At 39.5% G+C, this 27,642-nt stretch overlaps 1 protein-coding gene across 2 annotated transcripts; it reads left to right on the top strand.

The window, feature by feature from the left end:
- Positions 1-861: 861 nt before the first annotated feature.
- Positions 862-25,928, top strand: LOC140466812 (actin-related protein 6). Of its 2 annotated transcripts, XM_072562460.1 has the most exons (11): positions 862-1,010; positions 1,562-1,679; positions 3,180-3,248; positions 4,832-4,955; positions 5,074-5,209; positions 6,044-6,100; positions 17,521-17,619; positions 18,535-18,613; positions 23,244-23,415; positions 23,944-24,082; positions 25,295-25,928. In XM_072562460.1, the coding sequence occupies exons 1-11, from the start codon at positions 943-945 to the stop codon at positions 25,422-25,424; spliced, it is 1,191 nt and encodes a 396-aa protein (XP_072418561.1). In that variant the 5' UTR covers positions 862-942; the 3' UTR covers positions 25,425-25,928. The 2 variants fall into 2 exon arrangements, with proteins under 2 accessions (XP_072418561.1, XP_072418562.1); XM_072562461.1 differs by lacking the exon at positions 3,180-3,248.
- Positions 25,929-27,642: the final 1,714 nt, after the last annotated feature.

Raw genomic sequence — 27,642 nt, 5'->3', positions numbered from 1 at the left:
GGGACCGGATTAATTTAGCATATCTGCAAAGGGTCTGTTTCCATGCTGTACATCTCTATGACTCTAGGGAAAGCAATGAGGTGATTCAGAAAGCACAAGAAGAGAAACATCGCCTGGACAAGTTTTACTTCAACGTCAAATCATCACTATCCCCAATGACAATGCCTACCAACATCCGCAGGCTTGTCCAACGTGCAAGATCGCAGCGAATTACAATTTAAATTAATCAGACAGCTGGATATTTGAACTGTAAGGGCATAGGGACAGTCACAGCAAAACCAGGGCGTCTGGTGGATACATTTAAGGGGAAGCTAACTAAGTAGAGGAGAGGGAAGTGAATGAAAGGCTTTCATGTTCAATTCATACAAGTGTGGGAGGGAGCATGGATTGGATGGGCCGAATGATCTTTGCTCACACTGTCGCCTAAACTCGAAATCTGAATTCCCTCCGCTCCCAGACCCCGGAACAATGGGCACTGCGAGAGGGACGCTGATTGGCTGTACGGGGAAGCGACAGTGATTGGTTGGACTGGGAAAACATGTCGTCATTAGACGAACCCCGGTGACTGTAATTGGTTAGGCTGGGAAAGGCGACGGTGATTGGATGGACGGGGTGGGCAGCGTCTTTATTTGGTCTGGCTCGGAAGGGTGACGGTGATTGGGCGGAGAGGGGCGGCCTGTGACTGGTTGGACGGCGAGGCTGTGGTGTTGGGTTGCGCAGAGGGGCGGCCTGTGATTGGTTGGACGGCGAGGCTGCGTTTTTGGGTTGTGCAGAGAAGCGGCCTGTGATTGGTTGGACGGCGAGGCTGCGGTGTTGAGTTGAGCAGAGGGGCGGCCTGTGATTGGTTGGACGGCGAGGCTGCGTTGTTGGGTTGAGCAGAGGGACGGCCTGTGATTGGTTGGACGACGAGGCTGCGGTGTTGGGTTGAGCAGAGGGGCGGTAATGGAGACGCTGGTGCTGGATAATGGCGCGAGTACAGCGAAGATCGGCTTCAGTGACAAGCGAGTGAGGTGAGAGCGGTGGTGGAGAGAGGATAGGATGGGTGAAGGTGAGTGTAAGAGTGGGGATAGTGGTCAGGATGAGGTAGGGGTGACAGGGAGGAGGGTGGGGGTGTGGATGAGACTTGGAAGATGCTGGGGATGATGGTCAGAGTCACGTGGGTGAGCATGAGGGTGGGAGTGAGAGTGGGGATGGGAGTGAAGATGAGGTAAGGGTGACTGAGGGTGGGTATGGGGGTATGAGTGGGGATGATGGTAAGTATTCCTGATGAAGGGTTTTTGCCCGAAGCTTGGATTTCCCTGCTCCTCAGATGCTGCCTGACCTGCTCCTCAGATGCTGCCTGACCTGCTATGCTCTTTCGGCACCACTCTAATCTTGACTGCTCACTTTCGCCATGATGGTGAGGATGACAGTGAAGATACAGGTGGGAAGAGCGTTGGAGGGCTGAGTTATGGAGGTGAGTGGGTAGCGGATGGGGAGGGAACACAGACTCCAGCTCCATTAATCTCCTCTGCTGAAAGGCCCAACACATTCTGATCACATCTCCCTTTTCCTCCTGCAGTGTTTTGCCCAACTGCCAGTTCCGGTCCAGGACTGCACGTCTCAAAACCTTCACCTCCAACCAGATCGATGAGATCAAGGATCCCTCTGGCCTGTATTACATCCTCCCCTTCCAGAAGGTGGGTGCCTGGCTTAATTATACTGACGTGGGTTTGTTAATGTGTAAGATTGCAGTAAGCCTTGCTGTTGCATTGTGTTCCTGTGTGCCTGAATGAGGACGAACCTGGGAAGGGGTGGAGGGTGCTACTGGTAACTGCAGTGATTGAGTTAGCTTTTCCAGAGATGGAAAACTTTACTGGGCTCAGGTGGAAATTTAGTACTGGTAACTGGGCAGAGTAACATTCCTCTAGTTACTGGGAATGTGGTAATGCAACATCAGAATTTAAGCATGTAAATGTAATCTATTTCAAGGTAGTGATAACAGTCTAACCTTCACACACTCATCAGGGATTGATTAACTCTGAGTTAGTATATTTAAAACAGGAAAAATGTCATAGGTTAAAAAGCAGACATTGCAGCAAACCAAATTTTCTGTCTGCAACTTTCAAACACAACAGACTAACTGGCAGGTAGAATTTTAACATTGTATGCACACAGTATGTGGAGTCCTTAAAGCTGAGTCTTCTGAAAGGCAAGGTACACTTAGAACAGTCCGAACTTTATATTTGAATTTCCAAATGCCTAATGCTCTATCAAAAATGGGATTTAGATAGTGAGTTGTGTAGCTCAGAATATTGCTAAACACATGGTAGGTTTAATTTCTACTCTGTCTCAGGTAAACCTGGGACCTTACCTCTTCCCCTGGCCCTGAGAGTGGATGGGAATCGGAAACCACCACTGATGTAAACTGTCAAAAAAACTGATCAGATTGAAGCATTGTCAGTCAATGTGCCAAGGCCCTTTTTTCAGGCAAAGTAAACCTGAATCAACGAAAGCCAGCTGTTGATGACTTATTTATCATGTTGAATGTACGCAGAACAGGCCCTTCATCTTATTCAATTCATACTCTGTCAAACCTCCTCGTGTCCTTCTTGGGAGTGCCTCTGTGGAGTTTGCACCATCTCCCCATGTAAGTGTGGGTTTTTGGGTGTTCTGATTTCCTCCCATGTGTAGGTTATGTGGATTGGCCATGCTAAATTGTCCTTAGTGTCCAGGGATGTGCAAGCTACATAGATTAGCCAAGGTAAATGTGGATTTGCAGGTATTTGCTGAGTCTTAGTGGTATTTTCTTTGGAGGGTCTGTGCCAACTCATTCGCTGAATGACTTCTACCAGCATTGTAGGGATTCCATGATTTTGTGCAAAGAGAAGAAAAATGGGACGAGCTAAGTTGTTCCTGCAGAGAGCTGGTATGTTCTTAATAAGCCAGGAGGTCTTCCTTTCGGCTGTCATTGATAAAATATATAATCATTACACAATGTTTATTTAATTCACTTTCTTTTTTCTCTCTTTCATCTGGATAAAATTACTGCCTGAACTATTTTACTGACCATATTGGGTTGTGTAAAACTTTGGAGTATGAAAAGGCAACTTCTGACTTCAATGTCCAGAAATGCTGGTTTTTTTTCATCACTGCATGCACAGTTTACATTGTATTATCTTATAATTTCCCACCTTAAGGGCTACTTGGTGAATTGGGATGTACAGAGGCAAGTATGGGATCACCTATTTGGCAAAGAAATGTACAAGGTAGGTGCTTGCTCATGATTTGCATATTGTGGTGATTCTTACTTTGTGAACCTAACTTTTGATTCTTCCACACTCTGTTTTCCAAGTAACAGTCAATACCAGTGAGTGCCCTGGTGGCATCTGAGATTCCACCTTTGAAATGTAAAAGTCTCTTGCTTGACCACATTCAGCTGTCTTATTCAATAAAGAGTTGCTAATCATTATGTACAAGAATCTTTGTATTCCTTCAGATCCTCAAAGATATGCAACAGCAACAATAGTCTGCCTTAATGTAATGCTTTTAACATAGGAAAATTTCCCCAATGTGTTTCACAGGAGCCCGAGTCAGACAAAACTTGTCACCAATCTAAAAGAACCATTAATATTCAGGGATTTAAAACTTGGTCAATGGTAGGTTAAAAGGAGGTTGTAAAAGTGGAAAGGCACATAGATTTAAATAGAGCGCTGGAGAGTTATGGCAGATGGTATGGTAATTAGTGGTGAGGTGAAGTGAGTGAAGGATGTACAAGAGACCAATGTTAGAGAATTATAAAATTCTTGCGGAGTTGTATCGCTAGAGGAACTTAGCAAGATAGGAATAGTAGGAACGGGATGATTTGAATTAATGAAAAACAATTATAAAATGTTGCAGAGAAGCTAATAGCAATGAGGAAGGATGATGTGCCATGCATTGATATTGTACACTGTATTCTTCTCAAGTATTGTCTTCCTCCTCCTCAAGTCTCCAGTCACCACCCTGTCTCTCAGAACACTCCATACAAACTGCCCCTGAATCTCATTTCTCATCTCCAAAGTCCCTGATAATTGATAAAGATCCCTTTTTCATTGATAAAGATTGAGGAAAGTAATTTTAATATTGCTTTATTTAATATTTCAGAATCCTAGATTAGGTTAGTATCATAGAATCCGTACAGTATGGAAACAGGCTTGTCGGCCCCAAAGGGTCTGTTTCTCTGCTGTACATCTCTGACTCTATTTGCTTTTATTTTATTCACCCCTTAACATGTCGTGCATCTCTATATTCTTCTAGCACAGTCCAACTATTAGTGTTCATTAAGAGCAATACAGACATTTTACTTTGATCAGAAATTGACTAAACTTCAAAAGTATGTAACTGGATACGTACTTGTGAAGGAGATACATAAATGTAACTTCTAAATATCAGTGAAGTCTCCTGGGGAAGTGGGATGCGATCTTCAAGAGATTTCTTTTTCAAGTTAGTTGTATGTATCTTTGAACTTCTAGTTGTATGCTTACAACACCACAATATTTTCACAATAGAGAACCAAATTTATAAAGCTGATTTCTACAGCTGTGTCCATGTTAGTCTGGTGTTAGTCTACAGCTAGTCCGGTGCCTAGTTCTTCTATTGGTCTCTTGACATCTATCGACTCAGTAAGGTGACTGCATTAATTTTTACTGTAACAACCATTGTGTTACAATAGTGTTTTTCTCTCTCCCATTCTTGACAGGTTTTCAAACATGTAAATCAGAGCTAATTTCAGAGACTGTTCTTCACGTGATTTAAACAACTAATAGAGATTTGTCAGGTCATATTTAAATATTTTAAAATTTCTTTGCAGGTGGACTTTCCTGAAACCAATATAATCATCACTGAACCATATTTCAATTTTAACTCCATTCAAGAATCAATGAATGAAATTTTATTTGAAGAATACCAATTTCAAGCAGTCTACAGGACAAATGGTGACCATTTATACTTGCTTTTGTTTCTCTAATAGGGTCAGTTAGTCTCAGTAATAGATTATTTGATACAATTTTAAAACTAGTAATATGATTTTGATATTTTGAATGTATTTTTCAGCTGGGTCACTCAGTGCTTACAAGTATTTTGAAGAAAATAAATCTGAACTGTGCTGCCTTGTGGTGGATAGTGGTTACTCTTTCACACACATTGTTCCTTACTGTCAAGGAAAAAAGATGAATGAAGGTATTTGCAGGTAAATCAGAATAGTAAATCTGTATTTATATTTGTGCTGCTGAGTGACATTGTTAAAACTTTAAATTGTGTTCATTTCAGTAAAGTCAACACTGAAGGTTATTGCATAATATGAATTTTTTTTCCATATTAATTGGTTTCTCAGGTATTTAAAAATGCACAGAAATATAGCTAGTAACTATTGTGTATCTTCTCAGGAGCGGGAAGAGAGAGGTGAGTGGGTCCACTGGGATTGTAGTGACTTCAAAATAATTTTCTTGGGCTACTGAGAAATTGAAACAAAGGTCATCATTTATGCAGACTATAATCCAGCATGTCAATCAGCGATATTTGTGGTTGACCTGCCATTTTGGCTTATTGATGGAACTTGAGGGTCAATAGACATGTTGAAAGGGGAAAATTTAGCATTGTCATTACTGGTGCTATTTCTACTAAGCATATAAATGCATTGCAAGAAAGTATTTGCATTTTCATGGGCTACTACTTCAAGATATTCTTGCTTTATGGAGCCATTAACCTTTGTCAATTGTGGCTGCGATTTCTTTTTTTTTGTTGTTTGTTTCTAGTCTACCTAGCAAGCCCTAGCACTATAGGGTAGGACTTGCTGAATTTGGGGAATAGCTAGGTCTGAATGTTGGTAAGATGCCTGCTTTTGGTTTGTTGAATTCCAACATTGTCCCTCTGAATGTTCGGTGAATTTCTACAGTGTGTCTTGTAGATTGTACACACTGTTGCTACTGAGCATTCGTAGTGGAATGACTGAATGTGGTTATGTTGGATATATTACTGCCAATGGAAAACACAAAATAACTTAATTATATTCTTTTCTCCCTAGGATTAATGTAGGAGGGAAACTACTTTCTAACCATCTTAAGGAAATAATATCCTACAGGTATGGCTTTCAGAGTTATTAGCTTTAAAAAAGAGGTGATAGTGCGTAAATGTATACTGAATAGAGTGTTCTCTGATTTTGTGTTAGAAATTGTTTCAGTTGATAGTCACCAGAAAGATTGGTTGTGAGCAAAGGATTGCTTCCTTACAAAATACCTCAAAACTAATAGTATATTAAACTTATCTCCAAAACACTTTTTTTTTTAAATTTTGTGAAGTCTAAGTATTATACTAATTTGCTAACTAAATTTATAAAAGTCTGCTTTAGTTTGTTTTCTGGGGAATGGGAATGTTTTAAAGGGAAATTTGCTTTTTAGTTATTCATAGCATACCAAGCTAAGTTGTGAAAGGTTTATTATGGCTGTTTGAATAGAGACTTAATGGGTAATATTGTGCTGGAAGATTCTTGCTAATCTTAAAAAGGGATAATAATGAGTATATAAGTAATTGAAAATGACAAGCATATGATTCAATAAGAAATTAAACTAATTACGTAAAATGTCCCGCCTTCCATTGAATTAGAAAGGCGGCAAGTTAAATTTTGCATACCTTCAGTTTACGAATAGTCTCACCTATAATGGTGATGTGAAACCTGATGCACTAATCCTATCCTTGGCACAGTTACTTAGTTTAGTCATGCCTGGTCCTCTTTCTAAACCATAGCTTGGTTTGTAAGGTGCTTTGTTCTGAAGAATCTGACGCACAGAACAGGCAATTTTGTCCAACATGTCTTTACTAGTATTAAAGTTCTTTAGTCCGTAGAGAAGGCACTTTTCATTCATCTTCCATTGATCCTAAAGGCATATTGTTCTATTCCTTTCTCCCTCGTGTACCGACCTAGCATGCCCAATTGCTCTTTCACGTGAATGCCTCTGTGTGCAGTTTGGCCACTCATAGAACAAATTTCAATCTTCTTCTGCGGGCTTTGTTAGGTCTTTTCTAACTTGCAACCGAGGTAAAAGCTGATGATTAAGAGGGTGATTCAATGTGCCATTCCTCATCAATAGCTAATAGTGTGAGAGACAGTTTGCACCTATTGGTTCTCACTAGTTCCCTTGCTAAAGCTGACTACTGGAAGTGATCCACAGAAGAGATTTGGGTTGAGTTTTCATTTTGAGAAGATTTAAATGTGAATGGTTTGTGTGCATTATCAGACTGCAGTTAGGAGCTTTGCTTGTGTAGGTTATCCAGAAAGGCGTAGAGGTATGCAGTGTTCCAAAGGGGTTGTGATTAACGGCAATGCTTGATGTTCTTGAAATGTGTCAAGTCATGTTCTTTGTAAGCCCTGCACCCCTTCAACTGGATGTGTCAAGAAAACTCCAGGATACTATTTTTGAATGAAACACAAAAGTCTTCAGTTAGTTATGAAATAATTTGCTTGTTTTAAAAAAAACTGAGTTTTTGATATCAAGTTCCATGTTTGGCAAATTGAATTTTAAACACTTGCTTCAAAACGTGGTCCATGCAGTGTGTTTAGCACATTTCTGGGGTAGGATATTTTGATAGATCAAATATCCCAACAAATTGGGATCTGTTTTTTGTAATATATTCTATATGTAATGAATTATGTTCTATATTCTAAAATGTGTTTAAATATTTACAAAAGTACCTTTGTATAAATTTCCAATAAATCCGGCTTAAGAATCAAATTTTAGACTGGTAGCAAGTACTGGAGCCATATTATGGTCATGTTATGAATAAAACCAAATATTGTACTTCAGGAGTATTGTATTGCAGAGATATCTAGTAAAGAAGAAAAATAGAGTTTTTGAAAAGATTTGCAGCTTGATTGTAGATTCGTTTGCCAAGTTGGTGTGGTTTTCTGCAGACATTTTGTCACCTCACTAGGTGACATCGTCAGTGCATCTTCGATTTGGTATTGCTGGCCTGTCCAGCCTGGTATTTGTGTGTGTCTGTTTTTTGGTATTTCTGCTTCTAATTCTGAGTGGTTTGTATATGGGGTCCAGTTCAATGTGTTTACTGATTGAGTTCCGGTTGGAGTGCCAAGCTTCAAGGAATTCTCTCTCATGTCTCTGTTTAGACTGTGCTAAGATGGTTACATTGTCCCAGATGACTTTGTGTCCTTCATTGTCCATATGGTTGGAAATGAGAGAGCAGCTTTGAACTCTGTCATAGCAGAAAACCCCCAGGAAAACAGCAGAAACACTGCAGGCATATTCTCAATGCAACCTGGAAACAATCCAACTTTCCTAATGAGCTATGGGAGTCCTTGACATGTGACACGCCACACCTCCCCCATATATGGCCAGGTCTGCAGATCTCATACTGGATGTACTCAAAAGTCCTCATTGCTGTAGAGTGGAAGCAATTCATCCTTGAGTCTGAGGGATAACCTATGAAGAATCGCGTGGAGTCCAAACTAGAGGACATAGGTTTGAGGTGAGAGGGGAATGATTTTAAAAAAAGACCTGAGGGGCAATGTTTTCATGCAGAGGGTGTACTGAACTGCCTGAGGAAGTGGTGGAAATGGGCACAATTACAGCATTGAAAAGGCATCTGGATGAAAATGAAAGGAAGGGTTTAAAGGAGTACGGACCAAATGCTGGCAAATGGGATTCAGTCACATTGGGATGTTTGGCCGGTGTGAACAAATTGGACTGAAGGGTCTGTTTCTGTGTTTTATGCTTCTATCACTCTTTCATTGTTATAGCACGGTGGGAGGCCATTCAAGCCATCATAGCATGGAAACAGAACCTTTGGTCCAACCCGTCCATGCTGACCAGATATCCCAACCCAATCTATTCCCACCTGCCAGCACCCGGTCCATATCCCTCCAAACCCTTCCTATTCATATACCCATCCAGATGCCCTTTAAACGTTGCAATTGTACCAGCCTCCACCACATCCTCTGGCAGCTCATTCCACACACGTACCACCCTCTGCATGAGAAAGTTGCCCCTTAGGTTTTTTTTAATATATCTTTCCCCTCTCATCCTAAACCTATGCCCTCTAGTTCTGGACTCCCACGCCCCAGGGAAGTGACTTTGTTTATTTATCCTATCCATGCCCCTCATGATTTTATAAACCTCAATAAGGTCACCCCTCAGCCTCTTCACTCCAGGGAAACAGTCCCAGCATGTTCAGCCTCTCGCTTATAGCTCAAATCCTACAACCCTGTCAACATCCTTGTAAATCTTTTCTGAACCCTTTCAAGTTTCACAACATCTTTCCGATAGGAAGGGGACCAGAATTGCACACGATATTCCAATGGTGGCCTAACCAATGTCCTGTACAGCCGCAACATGATCTCCCAACTCCTGTACTCAATACTTTGACCAATAAACAAAAGCCGCCTTCACTATCCTATCTACCTGCGACTCCACTTTCAAGGAGCTATGAACCTGCACTCCAAGGTCTCTTTGTTCAGCAAACTCCCTAGGACCTTACCATTACGTGTATTTGTCTTGCTAAGGTTTGCTTTCCCAAAATGCAGCACCTCACACTTATCTAAATTAAACTCCATTTGCTACTTCTCAGCCCATTGGCCAATCTGATCAAGATCCTGTTGTAATCTGAGGTAACCTTCTTCGCTGTCCAGTATACCTCCAATTTTGGTGACATCTGCAAACTTACTAACTATATGCTCACATCCGATCCTTGTGGCACTCCACTGGTCACAGGCCTCCAGTCTGAAAAACAACCCTCCACCATCACCCTCTGTCTCCTACCTTTGAGCCAGTTCTGTGTCCAAATGGCTAGTTCTCCCTGTATTCCATGTGATCTAATCTTGCTAACCAGTCTCCCATGGGGAACCTTGTCGAATGCCTTACTGAAGTCCATATAGATCACATCTACTGTTCTGCCCTCATCAATTCTCTTTGTTACTTCTTCAAAAAATTCAATCAAGTTTGTGAGACATGATTTACCACTCACAAAGCCATGTTGACTATCCCTAATCAATCCTTGCCTTTCCAAATACATGTACATCCTGTCCCTCAGGATTCCATTGAACAACTTGCCCACCACCGAGGTCAGGCTTACCGGTCTATAGTTCCCTGGCTTGTCCTTACCACACTTCTCAAACAGTGGCATCACATTAGCCAACCTCCAGTCTTCTGGCACCTCACCTGTGGCCATCATTGATACAAATATCTCAGCAAGGGGTCCAGCAATCACTTCTCTAGCTTCCCACAAAGTTCTAGGGTACACCTGATCAGCTCCTGGGGATTTAACCACTTTTATGCGTTTCAAGACATCCAGCACTTCATCTTCTGTAATATGGGCATTTTTCAAGATGTCACCATCAATTTCTCTATGTTCTATATCTTCCATGCCCTTTTCTACAGCAAACGCTGATGCAAAATACTCATTTAGTATCTCCCCCATCTCCTGCAGCTCCACACACAGGCTGCCTTGCTGATCTTTGAGGGGCCCTATTCTCTCCCTAGTTAGCCTTTTGTCCTTAATGTATTTGTAAAAACCCTTTGGATTCTCCTTAACTCTATTTGCCAAAGCTATCTCATGTCCCCTTATTGCCCTCCTGATTTCCCTCTTAAGTATACTCCTACTGCCTTTATACTCTTATAAGGATTCACTCAATCTATCTTGTCTATATCTGACATGTGCTTCCTTTTTCTTAACCAAATCCTCAATTTCTTCAGTCATCCAGCATTCCCTGTACCCCTCAGCCTTTCCTTTCACCCTAACAGGAATATAGTGTCTGTGGACTCTTGTTGTCTCATTTCTAAAGGCATCCCATTTTCCAACCATCTGTTTATCTGCAAACACCTGCCCCCAATCGGTTTTCGAAAGCTCTTGCCTAATACTGTGTGCATGTCTGCAACCACTGTCAAAGCGAGTATCTCACCATTGCTATTTCTTGCAAACCCCTGGGGAACCCTGCTCATTCAAATACACCATAAACTGATCAACCTTCAGTCATCTTATCAAAAATCTCTAGCAAGTTAGTTAAACTGGAGATGGCATGGACTCCCTGAGGTGATCCAACACAGATTTATTAATTAACTGGTGTGCACTCTTGAAACTGTTTTGTTTTGTCCCAAATTATTGTTTCTAGATGTTTTCCAACCATTGAATTTAAACTGATTGATCTCTAGTTGTTCAGTTGATTCATATGTCTTTTTTGAATAAAGGGCATTCTGCAGTCCTCTAAAACTATCATAGTCTGAGGAAGTCTGAAAAATTATTGCAAGTGTCTTTGCAATTTTGTTCTCTCTTTCCTCCGTACCCTTGGTTCTTAATTGATGGCTGTGCCTTGTCACCTTTTAAGTGTAGATAGATAATTTGTTCAATGCTGCATCCTCGTTAATTTTAATAACAAGAGACTTTTAGATCTGGTCTATCCTTTTCCATCACTACTTTAAATTTAATAGAATTATGGTCGCTGGCCCCAAAGTGCTCCCCCCCCCCCCCCCCCCCCGCCAACTCCATATCCTGTAGCAGATGTGTAAGGCTACCAGCTTTCTCATAGTAGACATCGAAATATACAGGCCAATAAATTGAGCACAGGGTAGATTTGTTTAAACCATGTAAACCACACAACCTCTAAGAGTCCTGGAGAACACACTATTGTGGCATAGCAGTGAAATAGTACATTGTGTATGAAATGATATAACATTTCTCTCCTTAAAAACAATGCAGCAGCATAATAGAAGATCAAATAAATGTCATTTTCTTTATTATGTTGTTGCAACTCTTGTAATTAAATTTACTCCTGACTCTTAAATGGTAGGAGTGTTGCCTCTAAATCAAGCTACCAGCTGTGCCTCCAAAATATTTGATGCAGAACTGTTGATCATAAACTTGGCGTCTCTTAATGTCTGGAGCTCAGAAGCCCCTTCTGCCTCCTAGTTGCTATCTCTTGAGGTTCCTGCACACATGAGTTCCAACTCAACCTGCAAGCCCATATCTAAAAGAGTTTAAAAGAACCTTCGTAGTAAGCTTTTAGTCTGTACGTAAATAAGCAGAGTGAAGATCTGGTGACTGGAGAGATGGTAGATTTTTAGAGCATCTAAATGTAATTAAGTCTCTATAAAGTAATTAATTATGTATATTTAATACAATATTTCTTTGTGAATTAGCGTTAGCTGCAGCAAAAGAATTTCTGTGCACAGATAGGGAACAGATGACAAAACCCAGCTCCTTTAGTGCTATTATTGACAAATGGATGTAACTGCAATGAGATAAATCTGGTTTTGTTCCAGCCACACCATAGACCTTTCTAACACCAAGCGGGAAGAATGCAGAAAGAGAAGATTCTTAAACTGTGGTAGTACATTTCCTGTGATGTTTATTGGTCAGAGGATTTTCTGTTATATAATAATTAGATATTATAGCATGAAGACAGTTTTTTTTTCTAGTATTCATATTCAGTTAACATTTGTCTATGAACTTCATTTTTACCCATTCTGTTTTTAAAACACAGATAATGATGGTTTATGGTCTGTGTGAATTACAGTTGGGTATCTAGTATTTAACAGTGCAGTGGAGCAAAAGTGGTGGCATGTTGGTATTTGCACTGAGCATGGCTGTACCTTTTGGCATCCTTGACATTTGTCAGAACTGGAAGGAGGGTCCTTGAGTTTTGGCCGCATAAGATGTCCCTTATTCTTAAGGTACTGACAAGGAAGAACCCGAGAATCATTTTGAGTCTTTTTTTTTAAAGTAAGATGGGTTTTATCCAAATAAGGTTTTGAAATTTGTCCATTAACTTCATTTCCAGATTAATTTATAATAAACTGACCACCAGTTGCATGTTTCTAAAGCACCATTCTCAGGCAGTTCACTCATGGATGGGGAGGACTGGTGGCTTAATGTTCCAGGATGCAAATGCAACAGGAAGGATAGAAAGAGAGGAGGGGGAGTGGCGTTTTTGATAAAGGATAGCATTGCAGCTGTACTGTGGGAGGATATTCCTGGAAATACATCCAGGGAATTATTTGGGAGGAACTGAGAAATAAGAAAGGAATGATCACCATATTGGGATTGTATTATAGACCCCCTAACAGTTAGAGGGAAATTGAGAAACAAATTTGTAAGCGGATCTCAGTTATCTGTAAGAATAATAAGGTGGTTATGGTAGAGGATTCTAACTTTCCAAACATAGACTGGGACTGCCATAATGTAAAGGGTTTAGATGGAGAGGAATTTAAGTGCATGCAAGAAAGTTTTCTGATTCAGTATGTGGATGTACCTACTAGGGTAGGTGACTGAGGTGTCCGTGGGGGAGCACTTTGGGGCCAGCGACCATAATTCTATTAGATTTAAAGTAGTAATGGAAAAGGATAGATCAGTTCTAAATTGGAGAAAGGCCAATTTTGACGGTATTAGGCAAGAACTTTCAAAAGCTGATTGGGGGCAGATATTCGCAGGCAAAGAGACAGCTGGAAAATGGGAAGCCTTCAGAAGTGAGATAACAAGAATCTAAAAGTATATTCCTGTTAGGGTGAAAGACAAGGCTGGTAGCTATAGGGAATGCTGGATGACTAACAAAATTTGAGGGTTTGGTTAAGAAAAAGAAAGAAGCATATGTCAGGTACAGACAGGATAGATCGAGTGAATCCTTAGAGTATAAAGGCAGTAGGAGTATACTTAAGAGGGAAATCAGGAGGGTAAAAAGGGGACATGAGATAGCTTTGGCAAATAGTGTTAAAGAGAATCCAAAGGGTTTTTACAAATACATTAAGGACAAAAGGCTAACTAGGGAGAGAATAGGGCCCCTCAAAGATCAGCAAGGCGGCCTATGTGTGGAGCTGAAGAAAATGGGAGAGATACTAAATGAATATTTTGCATTAGTATTTACTGTGGAAAATGATATGAAGATATAGAAAGTAGCAAAATAGATGGTGACATCTTGCAAAATGTCCATATTACAGAAGAGGAAGTGCTGGATGTCTTGAAACGCATAAAGGTGCATAAATCCCCAGGACCTGATCATGTGTAACCTGGAACTCTGTGGAAAGCTAGAGAAGTGATTGCTGGGCCTCTTGCTGAGATATTTGTATCATCAATAGTCACAGGGGAGGTGCCGGAAGACTGGAGGTTGGCTAATGTGGTGCTACTGTTTAAGGGTGGTAAGGACAAGCCAGGGAACTATAGACCAGTGAGCCTGACCTCAGTGGTGGGCAAGTTGTTGGAGGGAATCCTGAGGACAGGATGTACATCTATTTAGAAAGGCAAGTACTGATTAAGGATAGTCAACGTGGCTTTGTGCATGGGAAATCTTGACTCCCAAACTTGATCGAGTTTTTTGAAGAAGTATCAAAGAGGATTGATGAGGGCAGAGCGACAGATGTGATCTATATGGACTTCAGTAAGGCGTTTGACAAGGTTCCCCATGGGAGACTGATTAGCAAGGTTAGATCTCATGGAATACAGGGAGAACTAGCCATTTAGATACAGAACTGGCTCAAAGATAAAAAACAGAGGGTATGGTGGAGGGTTGTTTTTCAGACTGGAGGCCTGTGATCAGTGGAGTACCACAAGGATCGGTGCTGGGTCCTCTACTTTTCATCATTTGTATAAATGATTTGGATGCGAGCATAAGAGGTACAGTTAGTAAGTTTGCAAATGACACCAAAATTGGAAGTGTTGTGGACAGCGAATAAGGTTACCTCAAATTAGAGCAGGAGTTTGACCAGATGGGCCAGTGGGCTGAGAAGTAGCAGATGGAGTTTAATTCAGATAAATGTGAGGTGCTGCATTTTGGGAAAGCAAATCAGATCAGAACTTATACACTTAATGGTGAGTTCCTAGGGAGTGTTGCTGAACAAAAAGACCTTGGAATGCTGGTTCATTGCTCCTTGAAAGTGGAGTCGCAGGTAGATAGGATAGTGAAGAAGGCTTTCCTTTATTGGTCAGAGTATTGAGTACAGGAGTTGGGAGGTCATGTTGTGGCTATACAGGACATTGGTTAGGCCACTGTTGGAATATTGCATTCAATTCTGGTCTCCTTCCTACCAGGCGGATGTTGTCAAACTTGAAAGGGTTCCGAAAAGATTTACAAGGATGTTGCCAGGGTTGGAGGATTTGAACTATAAGAAGAGGCTGAACAGGTTTGGGCTATTTTCTCTGGAGTGTCGATGGCTGAGAGGTGACCTTATAGAGATTTACATAATTATGAGGGGCATGGATAGGATAAATAGACAAAGACTTTTCGCTGGAGTGGAGCAGTCCGGAACTAGAGGATATAGGTTTCGGGTGAAAGGGGAAAGGTATAAAAGAGACATAAGGGGCGACGTTTTCACACAGTGGGTGGTACGTGTATGGAATGAGCTGCCTGAGGAAGTGGTGGAGGCTGGTACAATTGCAACATTTAAGAGGCATGTGGATAGGTATATGAATAGGAAGGGTTTGGAGGGATATGGGCCGGGTGCTGGCAGGTGGGACTAGATTGGGTTGGGATATCTGGTCAGCATGGACGGGTTGGACCGAAGGTTCTGTTTCCATGCTGTACATCTCTATGACTCTATGTCTCTCTAACTCAGTTCAGTGTCATCAGCCTGGACAAGCTGAAGCTCAGGCTTTTGGCAGTGGTTGAGAACTTCATGAACTTACTGAATGTAGTAAAATACACAATGACAGATCTGTCAAATTGCAAATGTAACTATGCTATTTTGAAATATGCAATTAAAAACAAAGTGGAGTCGCAGGTAGGTAGGATAGTGAAGAAGGCTTTCCTTTATTGGTCAGAGTATTGAGTACAGGAGTTGGGAGGTCATGTTGCGGCTTGAAGTTGCAATTATGGCTGCATGAGAACTTTTTTCTTGAGGGTTACTTGACGTCCAGCCCAGTTTCCTTTGAACTGATTTGTTTGACTTTTTTTATGGGATATCGGCATTGCTGGCAATGGCAACAATTTTGTCCATCTCTAATTGCTGTTGAACTGAATGGCTTGCTGGAAAGATACAGATGGGAATTAAGAGTCCACCACATGCTTAGAATATGGATCATATGTCGGCCAGACCACAGAATGATTTGTAATAGAATGAAGTAGTGGGATTTATGAAAACCAATGGTTCATGATCACAGTTACAGGGACTAGCTTTATTAATTTAAATTAAACCAATTGCTATGATGGAGTTTGAACCTATGGCTTAAGCACCTCTGGATGCTCGTGACATTACTATAACACCACTTTAATCAACTTAACAATTTGTAGGAACCTAGATCAGATTCTGTAGTTAGAGTTCAGATAAAACAAATTATAAATGTGGACTAAAAAATTCTGATGGAAAAAAAATGATAGAAGGATATTAAGCTTTGCCAACAGGAAGATTATTGTTAAAAAGTTGAGGTTTTTTATGATTACCATATTTTTGGGATTTAGGGTAAAATGGAGAACCTGTGTGGCTGGTTGTTGTTGGAGACCAAGGTTGTTTCGCTTTGAAGAAAGTGCAAGATTTCACACTTGGAAAGCAGGAACCAGGAATAGCTACACTGCTGTGAATTGATTATGGATCTCCAAGTCCCAGTGGGTTGCTAGGAAAGTTTAATTTTATAAATAATTATACTTTTAACTGCTTAGTTAATTTCAAGAATTCTGTTGCAAATCTAAATGATAGCTATTTCTACCTGGATAAAAATCCAAGGGATTCATGTCTTAGAGATGGAATTTGAGTGGAAAAGTCCATGGTCATTATGAATCAGGTGGCAAGGTGGCTTTCTAACAAGTATCACTGAAATTCACAGACAGGTTCAGTCCAAAAGAGAGCAGAGAGGGCTAGGGGTGGCAAGTCTCTTTTGGTTCTTGACACAAAAATGTTCCTATTGAAGAGATTGAAGTTGTAAACTTCACATATCTTTGACTAAAGGAAAGGATCTACAGGCTAACCCATAACATGCAAGTCAGTTCGAGGATTAGAAATTATCTGGCTAGAAAAGGAAAAGGTAGTTGAAAAAAAGTTCAGACCAGATCTGTGTGGAAGGGAGTGTCTCCTTGAGGGACAAAGTAAGATATGACTGGAGGAAGTTTTTTTTTGTTTTAAGTGTTAATTTGGAAGTTATTTTTGTAGAGTATTCATTGCCTATTAAGTACTGTTTATTCAATGCTGCTTTTCATTTCTTACAGTAAAAGTTGTAAAATATGAGAACTTGTGCGATTTCTTCAATAACTGAGGATTTCAGTGTTTTTTTTAAAGTGATGGTCTGTTTGGGGATCATGACATTAAAAGGTGGTAAATATAACTTGACATTTTAATAGGACATCTGTTTCTACTATCTAACAATTATCATCAAATATGTGATATCAGATACTCTAGTGATTTAGCACATTGTATCAAACAACTTATCAATATGCTAAATGAATAATTTGGATTGGTATTCATTCCCAAGAATATTTGATTGTTATATTGATGATCTATGCCTATTTCTGTTTAATTCAAATGGGGTAAATCAGCTGTGCAAACACTAAAATGTGTTGATTGAGATCTCTCTCTTTAGACAGTTGCATGTGATGGATGAGACGCATGTTATTAATCAAGTGAAGGAGGATGTGTGTTATGTTTCTCAAGACTTCTACAAAGACATGGAAATAGCACAGTAAGTAAATGCACTGGATCTGAGTTAAGCCAAAATATTAGTCAGTTCTGCAGCTTTTCATCTTCACAATTGATCTTAACTTCACCTCAGGGTTCTCATTAGAACTGTCTAATGAGAAATTGGCACAGACCAACCATTGGCACAAAACCACAAGCAAAAAAAAACTCAGCTGCTGGGTACCAACCAACTTAAATGCATTAACATTTGCAAATGCCATATGATCAATCCTTCAGGAATGCCTCTAACTGATGTTGAAGCCCTGTTCTATGATGCAGAGTCATCCCCTTCTGGTGGAGAAGTGGGAGTGTCATCATTAAACATCTACATGAGCAGAAGTCACATCTCCAGGTTATAGTCCAACAGGTTTATTTGAAATTTCAAACTTTTGGAGCATAGCCTCTTCATCAGATGAAATGAGTTTGACTTTGTCCACCCCTGTCCAACACTAGTACCTCCACGTCTACAAGGGAGATAGAGTGGTGGAGATAAACGTTTTGAAAATACATTAGAGGCAAACAATTTAAAAGTTTGTCTTCACCATTAAAAGTAACAGGCGGAATGCTAATTATTCAAAGTTTTGGATTGCTGTGTTTATTTGATGAAGAAGAATGTGATGTGTGTTTAGAAAGTGAGAGGTCATTATTTGTAAATTACTGTAAGCAGGTCAACTGGGTGAAACTGTAGTTGGCAAAAAGTGTTAGTTACTTGAGTTTGATGATTTGAAGACAGTCTCCCATGCAGATGATCCTGGCTGAAGGAAAAGAGAAACCTGTGCAAATTCTTAACACGGAAATATTGGTACCCTAATTAGAAAAGTGAAGACATTCCTTATTCCTTATGTCATTCATGAAATCAGATGAAAATATTTTATTAAATGCATCAGAAGAATAATTGGAATTTTAAAATTTTATCTAGGCTAAAAGGTAAAGCAAACACTGTTATGAGAGATTATGTGCTTCCAGACTTCAGCACAATCAAGAAGGGGTTCTGTAAGGTAAGTTATCTGAATAAGTCATTTTTAACTATCAGTGCACAGAGATGGAACTTTGACATTTCATCTAAACTCATTTCCATCACAACACCGTTCCACTGTTCACCTGAATTATTCACTAACTGCCACTGTTCATCCAGTGCTACTGCAGGGAAGCTAGGAAATGTAATATAATCTGTCAAGTTTAAAATATAAACTAATTAGCACATCAGTGTTTAGGTTGGAGTCCTGGAGACAGCAGTATTCAAAGCATGCAAATACATACAAAGTTTTGTGTGTACAGTTCCCTATTTGAATAATTTCAAATGAAAGCCTCAGAGATATAAGTTTTGTCTAACTTTGTTCATGTTTGTGATTTTTACAGTTGCATGTATGTCAATTACATAAGGATATTGCTATATTGCAGCAGCCATTTATTCATGTAAACATTTGAAAACTTCATCATTTTTCTGATTACTTTGGCTTTGTGTTGCAGACTTCATTTGGAAAATCACTTTTTGTCCTATATGGTTTGTTCACAATGGCGCAATAATACCACAACACAGGACTAATGACATGGTGAACCAGCATCTTGTTTACCAGGTCACACTGCAGATTGACAGAGCTTATATGAATAGCTGACTGCAGCACTATTGGGTCTCGAGCAATCGAACCCTTTTGATATCTGAATAATGTTTGTCTGCCATTGGTGCAACCTTCTTTTCTTGAAAGTGCTTGTAATATCTTGTTCTTGTACTTTAGGCTCACATCTCGATTTAGTGAGGGCTAAATTCCAAATGTTTTATCAGCAATCCATGTTCATTCAGAGAATGAGAAGCTTCAGTTATGGGGCAGATTGAACATGTTCAGTTTCTTTTTGAAGTTTAGATTAGATTAGATTAGATTAGATTACTTACAGTGTGGAAACAGGCCCTTCGGCCCAACAAGTCCACACCGCCCCGCCGAAGCGTAACCCACCCATACCCCTACATCTACATCTACCCCTTACCTAACACTACGGGCAATTTAGCATGGCCAATTCACCTGACCTGCACATCTTTGGAGTGTGGGAGGAAACCGGAGCACCCGGAGGAAACCCACGCAGACACGGGGAGAACGTGCAAACTCCACACAGTCAGTCGCCTGAGTGTTCAAAATCATGTTTTCTATCAAGTATGAACCTCACCTATGATGCTTGGAATCTAGTATTTAAAGTTTCTCAGATTCTTAAATTTATTTTTAAAAAATGTTTAAATTTCTCTCTCTGTGATGTTTACTTTGGTCTGACCTGGTCAGTCCAGACCCATTGTTATGAGTTGGCTGCCACTGCCACTCAGTTGAAGGACCATTAGCGATAGGCAACAAATACTTATCATGTTGGTGATGTTAACATCTCAGGAAAGATTTTAAAATGTTTCTCTCCCCACTCCTCTCACCGTAGTCCATGGTTCTGAGAAACTTTTACTTCTGCTGTTAATCTTTATTCAATTCCTTTTTAAAAACCATTGCCTAGATCTTGCAATACAGGAAGAGGCTTCCAATTCAACTTGCAATATGGATGCAACTTGGAGCCTTAAGGAAGTCCCAACATGTGCACAACCGTAGAAGTGAAATGTCTGAACAGTTTACTTTGCCTGTACTAGTCCATGATTGGTGAGAACCATACAGAATTGGGATTTTCATTGATACTCTAAAGCTGGCTGAACAGTGTAACTTTAAGTAAATTAGTGCGAGTTTAAAACTTGCAGAATTTCTCAGAAGCCACCCAAACTACAGGCAGTATGCACCCTCGCCCCAGCCAGTACCATAGGGCCAGGGAGGGAGGAGAATAGTGTCAGGTAGGGTGAGGCGTTGAATGTTGTGTGTAAAGGGGATTGAGTTGGAGTAGTTACTGTTGGGGAGTTGAGGTGTGATGATTACTGTTGTTGGTGGCATTATGAAGTTTCATAGTTGTGGGCGGTGTTCAAGGTGGGACTGATTACTGTGGAATTATTACTGTCAGGTGGGGATTGGCTGGTGTGATGAGTCAAAGTGGGGATGATCATTGTTCCATGGGTTGGTGATTGGATAGGGGTTCACATTCAGTAAAGAATTGCCACTCGCTGGAAAGTGAATAATAGAAGAATTTGGGACATTAAACTTAACAGAATGCAATCTTAATTGTCATCAAAAAAGGGAAAGGGTGTGGTTTGACTTCCCCCAATTATCCTGCACTGAAGTTGCATTTTGGGTTCATTCCTCATTTCTGAAGGAGCTGGGAGAAGAGGTGCCAGAGAGAAATGTGGAGCTTGGTCTGATCACAAAAATCCAATGGTATTTGCCACTTCTTGAAAGATGCAGTCTTTCATATGATTAGATCTGTCTGCTTCACACACTCATATTGCTTTCCAGATCCATATGTTGCAAATGGTTCTTTTTCCACTTACATTTAGATTGATATTCTGTAGTTCTTGGGAACATTTCCCTATCTACTTTGCCTAAATTCCCCATGATTTTGAACACTTCAAAAAAAAAACTGAACATGTTCAATCTGCCCCATAACTGAAGCTTCTCATTCTCTGAAATAATTTTGTAAACTATTCTGCACCCTCTCTAAATTGTTCATGACCTTCCTAAAATAGTGTTCAGATTGAGGGTTCAACCACACTTTTGTAAATGTTCACAGTCGTTTTGTGAACCAGTTGCTCATCCTGCCCTGTCACGTTCAAATGACTGCATGCATACTCTTGAGTCAGTCTATTCCATAACTCTTGCCATTTATTTTATATTCCTTTTCCTTGTTATTCCTACTAAAATATATCGCTTTACATATGCTGCATGACCACCTATTCCTCAGTCTGTGGCGTCATGACATTGATCATTATCTTTCTCAAAACTCAGTATTTGGAAGTTTCATGTCAACTGCAAATTTGAAGTTGTGTGCTGTATGTTGTCTGGGTCAATAAAATATATCAAAAAAAGCAGTGGATCGATTTGTAACTCCTGGGAAACCTTCATCTACACTGAAAATCAAACATTTGCCTGTACTGTTTGTTGCTAGTAAGAGAACGGTGTAATGTGTTTGAAACCTTCTTTGATATGGGAAATTCTTGAGTTAAGCATTGCAATTTGATCTTTTGAGGCTTGTAAATGCACATTGCTTCCATGGTTACGTAATAGACCTGGAATATTGTTCACCGGCAAATCAGTTTTTTGGGGGTGCAAAGTTAAACTGTTTGATGTAAGATGATCTTTTATGATTATGCTCTGGGCAACTTCTCCAGGATGCAGTGCAGACTAGTAATCAAATACAAAGCCACTGTGCAATTTGCCCATCATCAATCAGGATATTATTATGTTAAGTACTGGGTTTCCTTTAAGCCTTTGCTTACACATCCTCCCTACAGCTGCAAAGTCCTGTTTTGGATTGAATCGAGAGATAGACCATCTGCTCTGATTACCATTACTTTTACAACTCCAAATGGGCATTTCTGTTGCCTGAAGTTGGGATGGTTGCTTTAATATATAGTTTGTTAAATGTTTGAAATTTTAGATGAGAAACAAGATTTCTGATCTAGAAAATTCAAAATAAGTAAAGCATGTTTGATTTTTCAAGGCAAAGTTTAATCAATGATCCTATTCCAATTCATGTTCCCAGCAACCTGTAGCTTCTGATAAACATAACTCAGAACAGAGGCAAGAGGATGAGTTAACTGCTAGGAAAAATGCATGCAACTCAGAAGTAGGGACTCCTTTCTTTTTCATTTTTATTTTCCCTTTTTTAATAGACCAGTGTCTAGTTTGCTTTGACATTAACCTACCAAATGATGCAGCTGGGTCTAACACAACTGTGTGGCGATTTGGAAATTTCCAAATTTCCCAACATCTTTTAGGACTGCCCCCAATTAGTAACTTTGTGCCAGAATTCATTTCTGTAAAGAGCTACCTTATATGTCTTGTATTGTACATGCACATAATATTTTGAGGTTTACTTTAATAATATCTATTCATCTTTACACATAGCTACTATCAAATTCCTTTGACTGTGGCATCTCTACTCTTCAACTTTTCCTTCATCTCGTTTGCAGTTGTCTTCTGGTGTGTTAAGGCTTTGGTTCTTACTCTGCTCTGGATCATCTGAACCTCCTACCCTGTCTGCCTGTTTGCAATTCTCTCCCTTCCTGGACCTTTTATGGTAGTGTGGTAACCACCTCATGGGATGTATATTTAAGAAAACTTTTGGACTCCCGAATAGCTAGTTCAGTTCAGGATGTTGATAATGGATCCCGGATGCACAAGACTAAAGCTTATCCATTCCCTCCATGATGGTGAAGACACTTCTTGTGCTGCTTCATATTTCACATCCAGTTCATGCTGTTAACTGTTCTTGCTTTGGCTGATTCTTTACTTCCCATTCTCTCGCTTGTTTTCTTGCATTGCTTCCTCTAACCCTTGCTATCTTCAGTCTCCATTAGCTCCATTACTTAATGCAAATTATTTGAATAACATGCTTTTTAACTGTGGAAAAGTGCTCATGCTCAGATGCTGAACTTATTCATATTTCTATTTAGCTGTTGACAAATAGCCTGTAATAATCTTCCAAACAGGCAACGTTGCTTTTTTTAAAAATGAATCTTTAATTATATTATAGTTTCTTAATTTTTTTCTCATTTAGCCTCTGGAAGAGATGGTTTTCAGTGGAAAATACAAGACAAGTGAACAGATTCTGCGTCTAACTAATGAGAGATTTGCTGTTCCTGAAATTCTCTTTCATCCTTCTGACATTGGTATTCAGGAGATGGGAATACCAGAAGCAATAGTTCATTCAGTGCAAAGTTTACCTGAAGGTGAGTAGCTTCAGGAATGAAAACCATGTTTCACCTCACATTTTGCATATATATTGTCGGAGTCCTAATCTGCATTCAGGCAGCAGTGAAAGCCACCGGGGTTTAGATAATACCTTTTAACAGCTTAATGCCCTTAGGCACTTCACAGGAGTACTATCATTCAAAATTTGACACTGAGCTGCTTAAGAAGCGATTAGGATAGGATTTGGGCAAAGAGGTAGATTTTGAGAACATCTTAGAGAATAGAGAAACTGAAATGCTTAGGGAGGGTGTTCCAGGGCGCAGGACCTCACAATGGTGAAGCGATGAAAATTAAGGATGCTTAGGAGGCCATAATTGAAGGAGTGTAGGGATCTGAGTTACAAGGCTGTGGTGAAACTTGCAAACAGAGATTTTAATTTTTTTTTGATGTGCTCATCCAACTGCATTATTATAATTTGTATTCAGTATTTAGGTATCTATGATTTCCTTTCATCATGTTCATATCCTATTTTTAAGAAAAATCAAACCTGTTTTTTCTCAAAGCAGAAATGCACCCACATTTTTATAAGAACATCATTCTGACTGGTGGCAATACCCTCTTACCGGGATTCCGAGATCGTGTTTATGCTGATGTCCGATCTCTTACTCCGTGTGATTATGATGTATCTGTTCTGCTTCCTGAGAAGTAAGTTTTGTCGTCGATATACCATGAGTACTTTATTTTAAAAGCATTGCTTGAGCGTGTAGACTGCCTTCTGTGAACATTTTATGCACATTTTTTTTCCTGTTATACTATGCATTGTGTGTGCCAGTTATTGGAAGAACTACTTGACTTTGTCTTCCCACAGTATCTGCTGACACTACTCTATTAAGCTGAAATATAGCCCCAGTATAGGATCCTGTTAGGCTCATTTATAACTCTCACATTTTTCCTAATTTTAAATAGTTTTTAAACAATCCAGTTAGTAGCTCGTCAACATTGTAAAGTGTCTCCTGTGAACATTTTAAATTGTCCTACACTTTATTTTTGGGTAATTAGCTGTGAATTATCACAGAAGTGGGGTTATTACCTCACAGTCATAATGTTTTACAGGGAGATTGGAATGATTCTTACATAAAACAGAATAGCAATAAAACCCACATTCAAATTCTATAATACATGCTAACACAAATATATGAAGGAGATTTCAAGGCTGTATTTATTCTGTGTTATCACAAGTATATTTGCAAGTGTTTGATCCGTATCATTATTGTATACATTGTATAAAAGGTCATTAGCAGAAATATCTGGTGGGATGAAATTAGCTGACAACTTTACATTTTCAAAATGAATGCAGTGCACACTTGGTTGTTTGCCTGATTTTTGCGTTCAAATACCCCTTCATGCTACCTACCCTTCTCTTTTATGATGCTTCCTTGTTGTTTCACTCTAATGACACTGCTGGCTATTATATATACCTGCATCCAGGCACTATCAGTGAAAAGAATGCAGGGTTTCATTCATGGCTCCTTGAAGAACTCTCCCTCCCTCCAGCAAGTGAGTGTACTGGAGTAAAAGGAAAGGGTCATTAGGAAATCCCAGTGAGGAAATAAGGGCACCTGTAAGTGATCTCACTTCCTACAGTCCATATAAGCTTTGTCCCTTAATGCTTGGTATCATTTTGGGGTAAAATACAGTGCATTTCTAGCACTAGAATAGTTCAGTTCTTGAACTGGCAATTCTGCCTTAATGAAATATGCAATTTTCATACCTTTCTTACTGATTAGAGTTGTATTTTGCCAGGCTTAGAAATTTTGCTCTGAAAATGAGAGTCTCTTATGAAAGTCATGTGATTTCTATGATATCATTTCCATGTTTAATGAAGCAGTAACACAAAGTGGTTGTTCTTTCTTGCAGCCCTATCACATATTCTTGGGAAGGTGGAAAACTGCTGTCTGAAAGTTCAGATTTCATGGACTTGGTTGTGACCAAAGATGATTATGATGAAAGTGGGCATTGCATCTGTGAGGAGAAATTTGATATCTGAAACTAAAAGCTATGTAAATTAGAGACATTGAGTTGTTTTTAAAAAAAAGGTGCTGCAGATTGCACTACTGACACTTTGAATAGAGAAAAGGTGTTTCTTATGAAATGATGCTGTAATTATAACTGTTTTATAATAAATTTGAATAATTACCTTAACAGTGATGTGTGCTCATCTGACTGAGTCATTCATTGGGCTTATTCCTGATGGTTTGTCAAAGGCAGTTAATTTATTTGAAACAGAGGTGCCAAGAGTGGAGAGAGGCCATCAGTGAGAACTTCCTGTGTGTATTTTGGGTGAAAAAAACTTGTAATGTCATTCTTATATAAAGTATGTTTATAATTTCACTGCATACTGTAAAAAGTATTTTTTTAACTGTATATCTGACATTTAAAGAATTGTTGAAGTTTGTCCAAATACTGTGTTATAGCATTGCTTTTGAAAATGTGCATATTTTTTCTGTTGTGGTACTATTTTGACATAATAAACACTGTCTTCAAAGTCAAAGCAATGCTGCATTACCTATTTTGTCCTGTTAATATTGTCTACTAATAATTTTGATACATATTGTAAATATCCAGTGCAACTGCTCAGATTTGTTAGGATACATTTTTAACCATAGGAATATAATCCTACGTAATTTGTTGTGTTCCTTGACAGTACCTTCCCTTGGATCAATCAGAAGCTAACCGTTCTTAAAAGTTCCTAAAGTGCAATCTAGCATTTTTTAACTTGTATAAGAAATTCATATCAATGAGACATAAGGTGTGATATTATGTTATGTACAGTTAATTTAAAGTTATTTATAGGTAAGGCAATAGTTTAAACAAAGTGAAGTATTCAAAAAAAAAGTCATTACGTAATTGATGTGATTAGATTAGATTCCCTACAGTGTGGAAACAGGCCATTTGGCCTAAAATGTCCACACGAACCCTCTGAAGAGTAATCCACCCATTTCCCTCTGATTAATGCACCTAACACTATAGGCAATTTAGCATGGCCAATCCACCTGACCTGCACGCCATTGGATTGTGGGAGGAAGCCAGAGCATCTGGGGCGAATGTGCGAACTCCACAGACAGTTGTCCAATGCTGGAATCAAACCCAGGTCCCTAGTGCTGTGAGGCAGCAGTGCAACCCACTGAACCACTGTGCTGCCCATATACCACTAGGCCAATGCCTTTTTTTTTAAAATCTGGAGTCATTTTATACAAGAGCTCTACTTGTCTAGAAGAAAAGTGTTTTATTTGAATTAATTCAAGGGATGTAGCCATTGCTAGCCAGGTCTATATTTATTGCCCGTCCCAAAACATAGTTAAAAGTCAACCACAGTCCTTGAAGTCTGGTTTCATATCTAAATTAGACTGGGTAAAGGTGGTAGATTTCTCTCCATGAAGGACATTAATGAACCAGACACAGTTTAGTACCAATTAATAGTGGCTATGTAGTTATCATTAAGCTACCTTTTTATTCCAGATGGTTACTGAATTTTTGACTGAAGTTTTAAGAAACAGCAAATGAAGAAAAGTAGTATATATAAAGCAGGACAGGTTCTGGCTAATAGAAAAGACACACAGAAAGCAAGGGGTGCCAAAGCAAATTGTAAGTGCCACTGAAAAGAATATGCAGAGAGATTCACAAGGGATATCATTATGATATATGTAATTTTTACAATGTGTATTAAATTGTTTTGGAACTGTATTTATAAATTTTGGATTAATTGAAGCACTCATGTGACCTGTTTGAATGGTTTGATTATTAAAAGGTGGAAGGAAGGCTTTGATTGTTTTAGTGGAAAGGGATGTACAAGATATTTATTTATAGTTTGAGAGAAGATTTCTAGCTCGGGTGCCTGTTGTTGTGGTTCTGTTCGCCGAGCTGGAAATTTGTGTTGCAGATGTTTCGGCCCTGGTCTAGGTGACATCCTCAGTGCTTGGGAGCCTCCTGTGAAGCACTTCTGTGATCTTTCCTCTGGCATTTGTAGTGGTTTGAATCTGCCGCCTCCGGTTGTCAGTTCCAGCTGTCCAGGTCGATGTGCTTATTGATTGAATCTGTGGATGAGTGCCATGCCTCTAGGAATTCCCTGGCTGTTCTCTGTTTGGTTTGTCCTATAATAGTAGTGTTGGCCCAGTCGAACTCATGTTGCTTGTCATCTGCGTGTGTGGCTACTAAAGATAGCTGGTCGTGTAGTTTTGTGGCTAGTTGATGTTCATGGATATGGA

The sequence above is a fragment of the Chiloscyllium punctatum genome, chromosome 44 (assembly GCF_047496795.1).
Source record: "Chiloscyllium punctatum isolate Juve2018m chromosome 44, sChiPun1.3, whole genome shotgun sequence".
Classification (NCBI taxonomy): domain Eukaryota; kingdom Metazoa; phylum Chordata; class Chondrichthyes; order Orectolobiformes; family Hemiscylliidae; genus Chiloscyllium; species Chiloscyllium punctatum.
The sequence above is the reverse complement of the archived record's forward strand: the minus strand, read 5'-3'. Positions and strand labels throughout refer to the sequence as shown.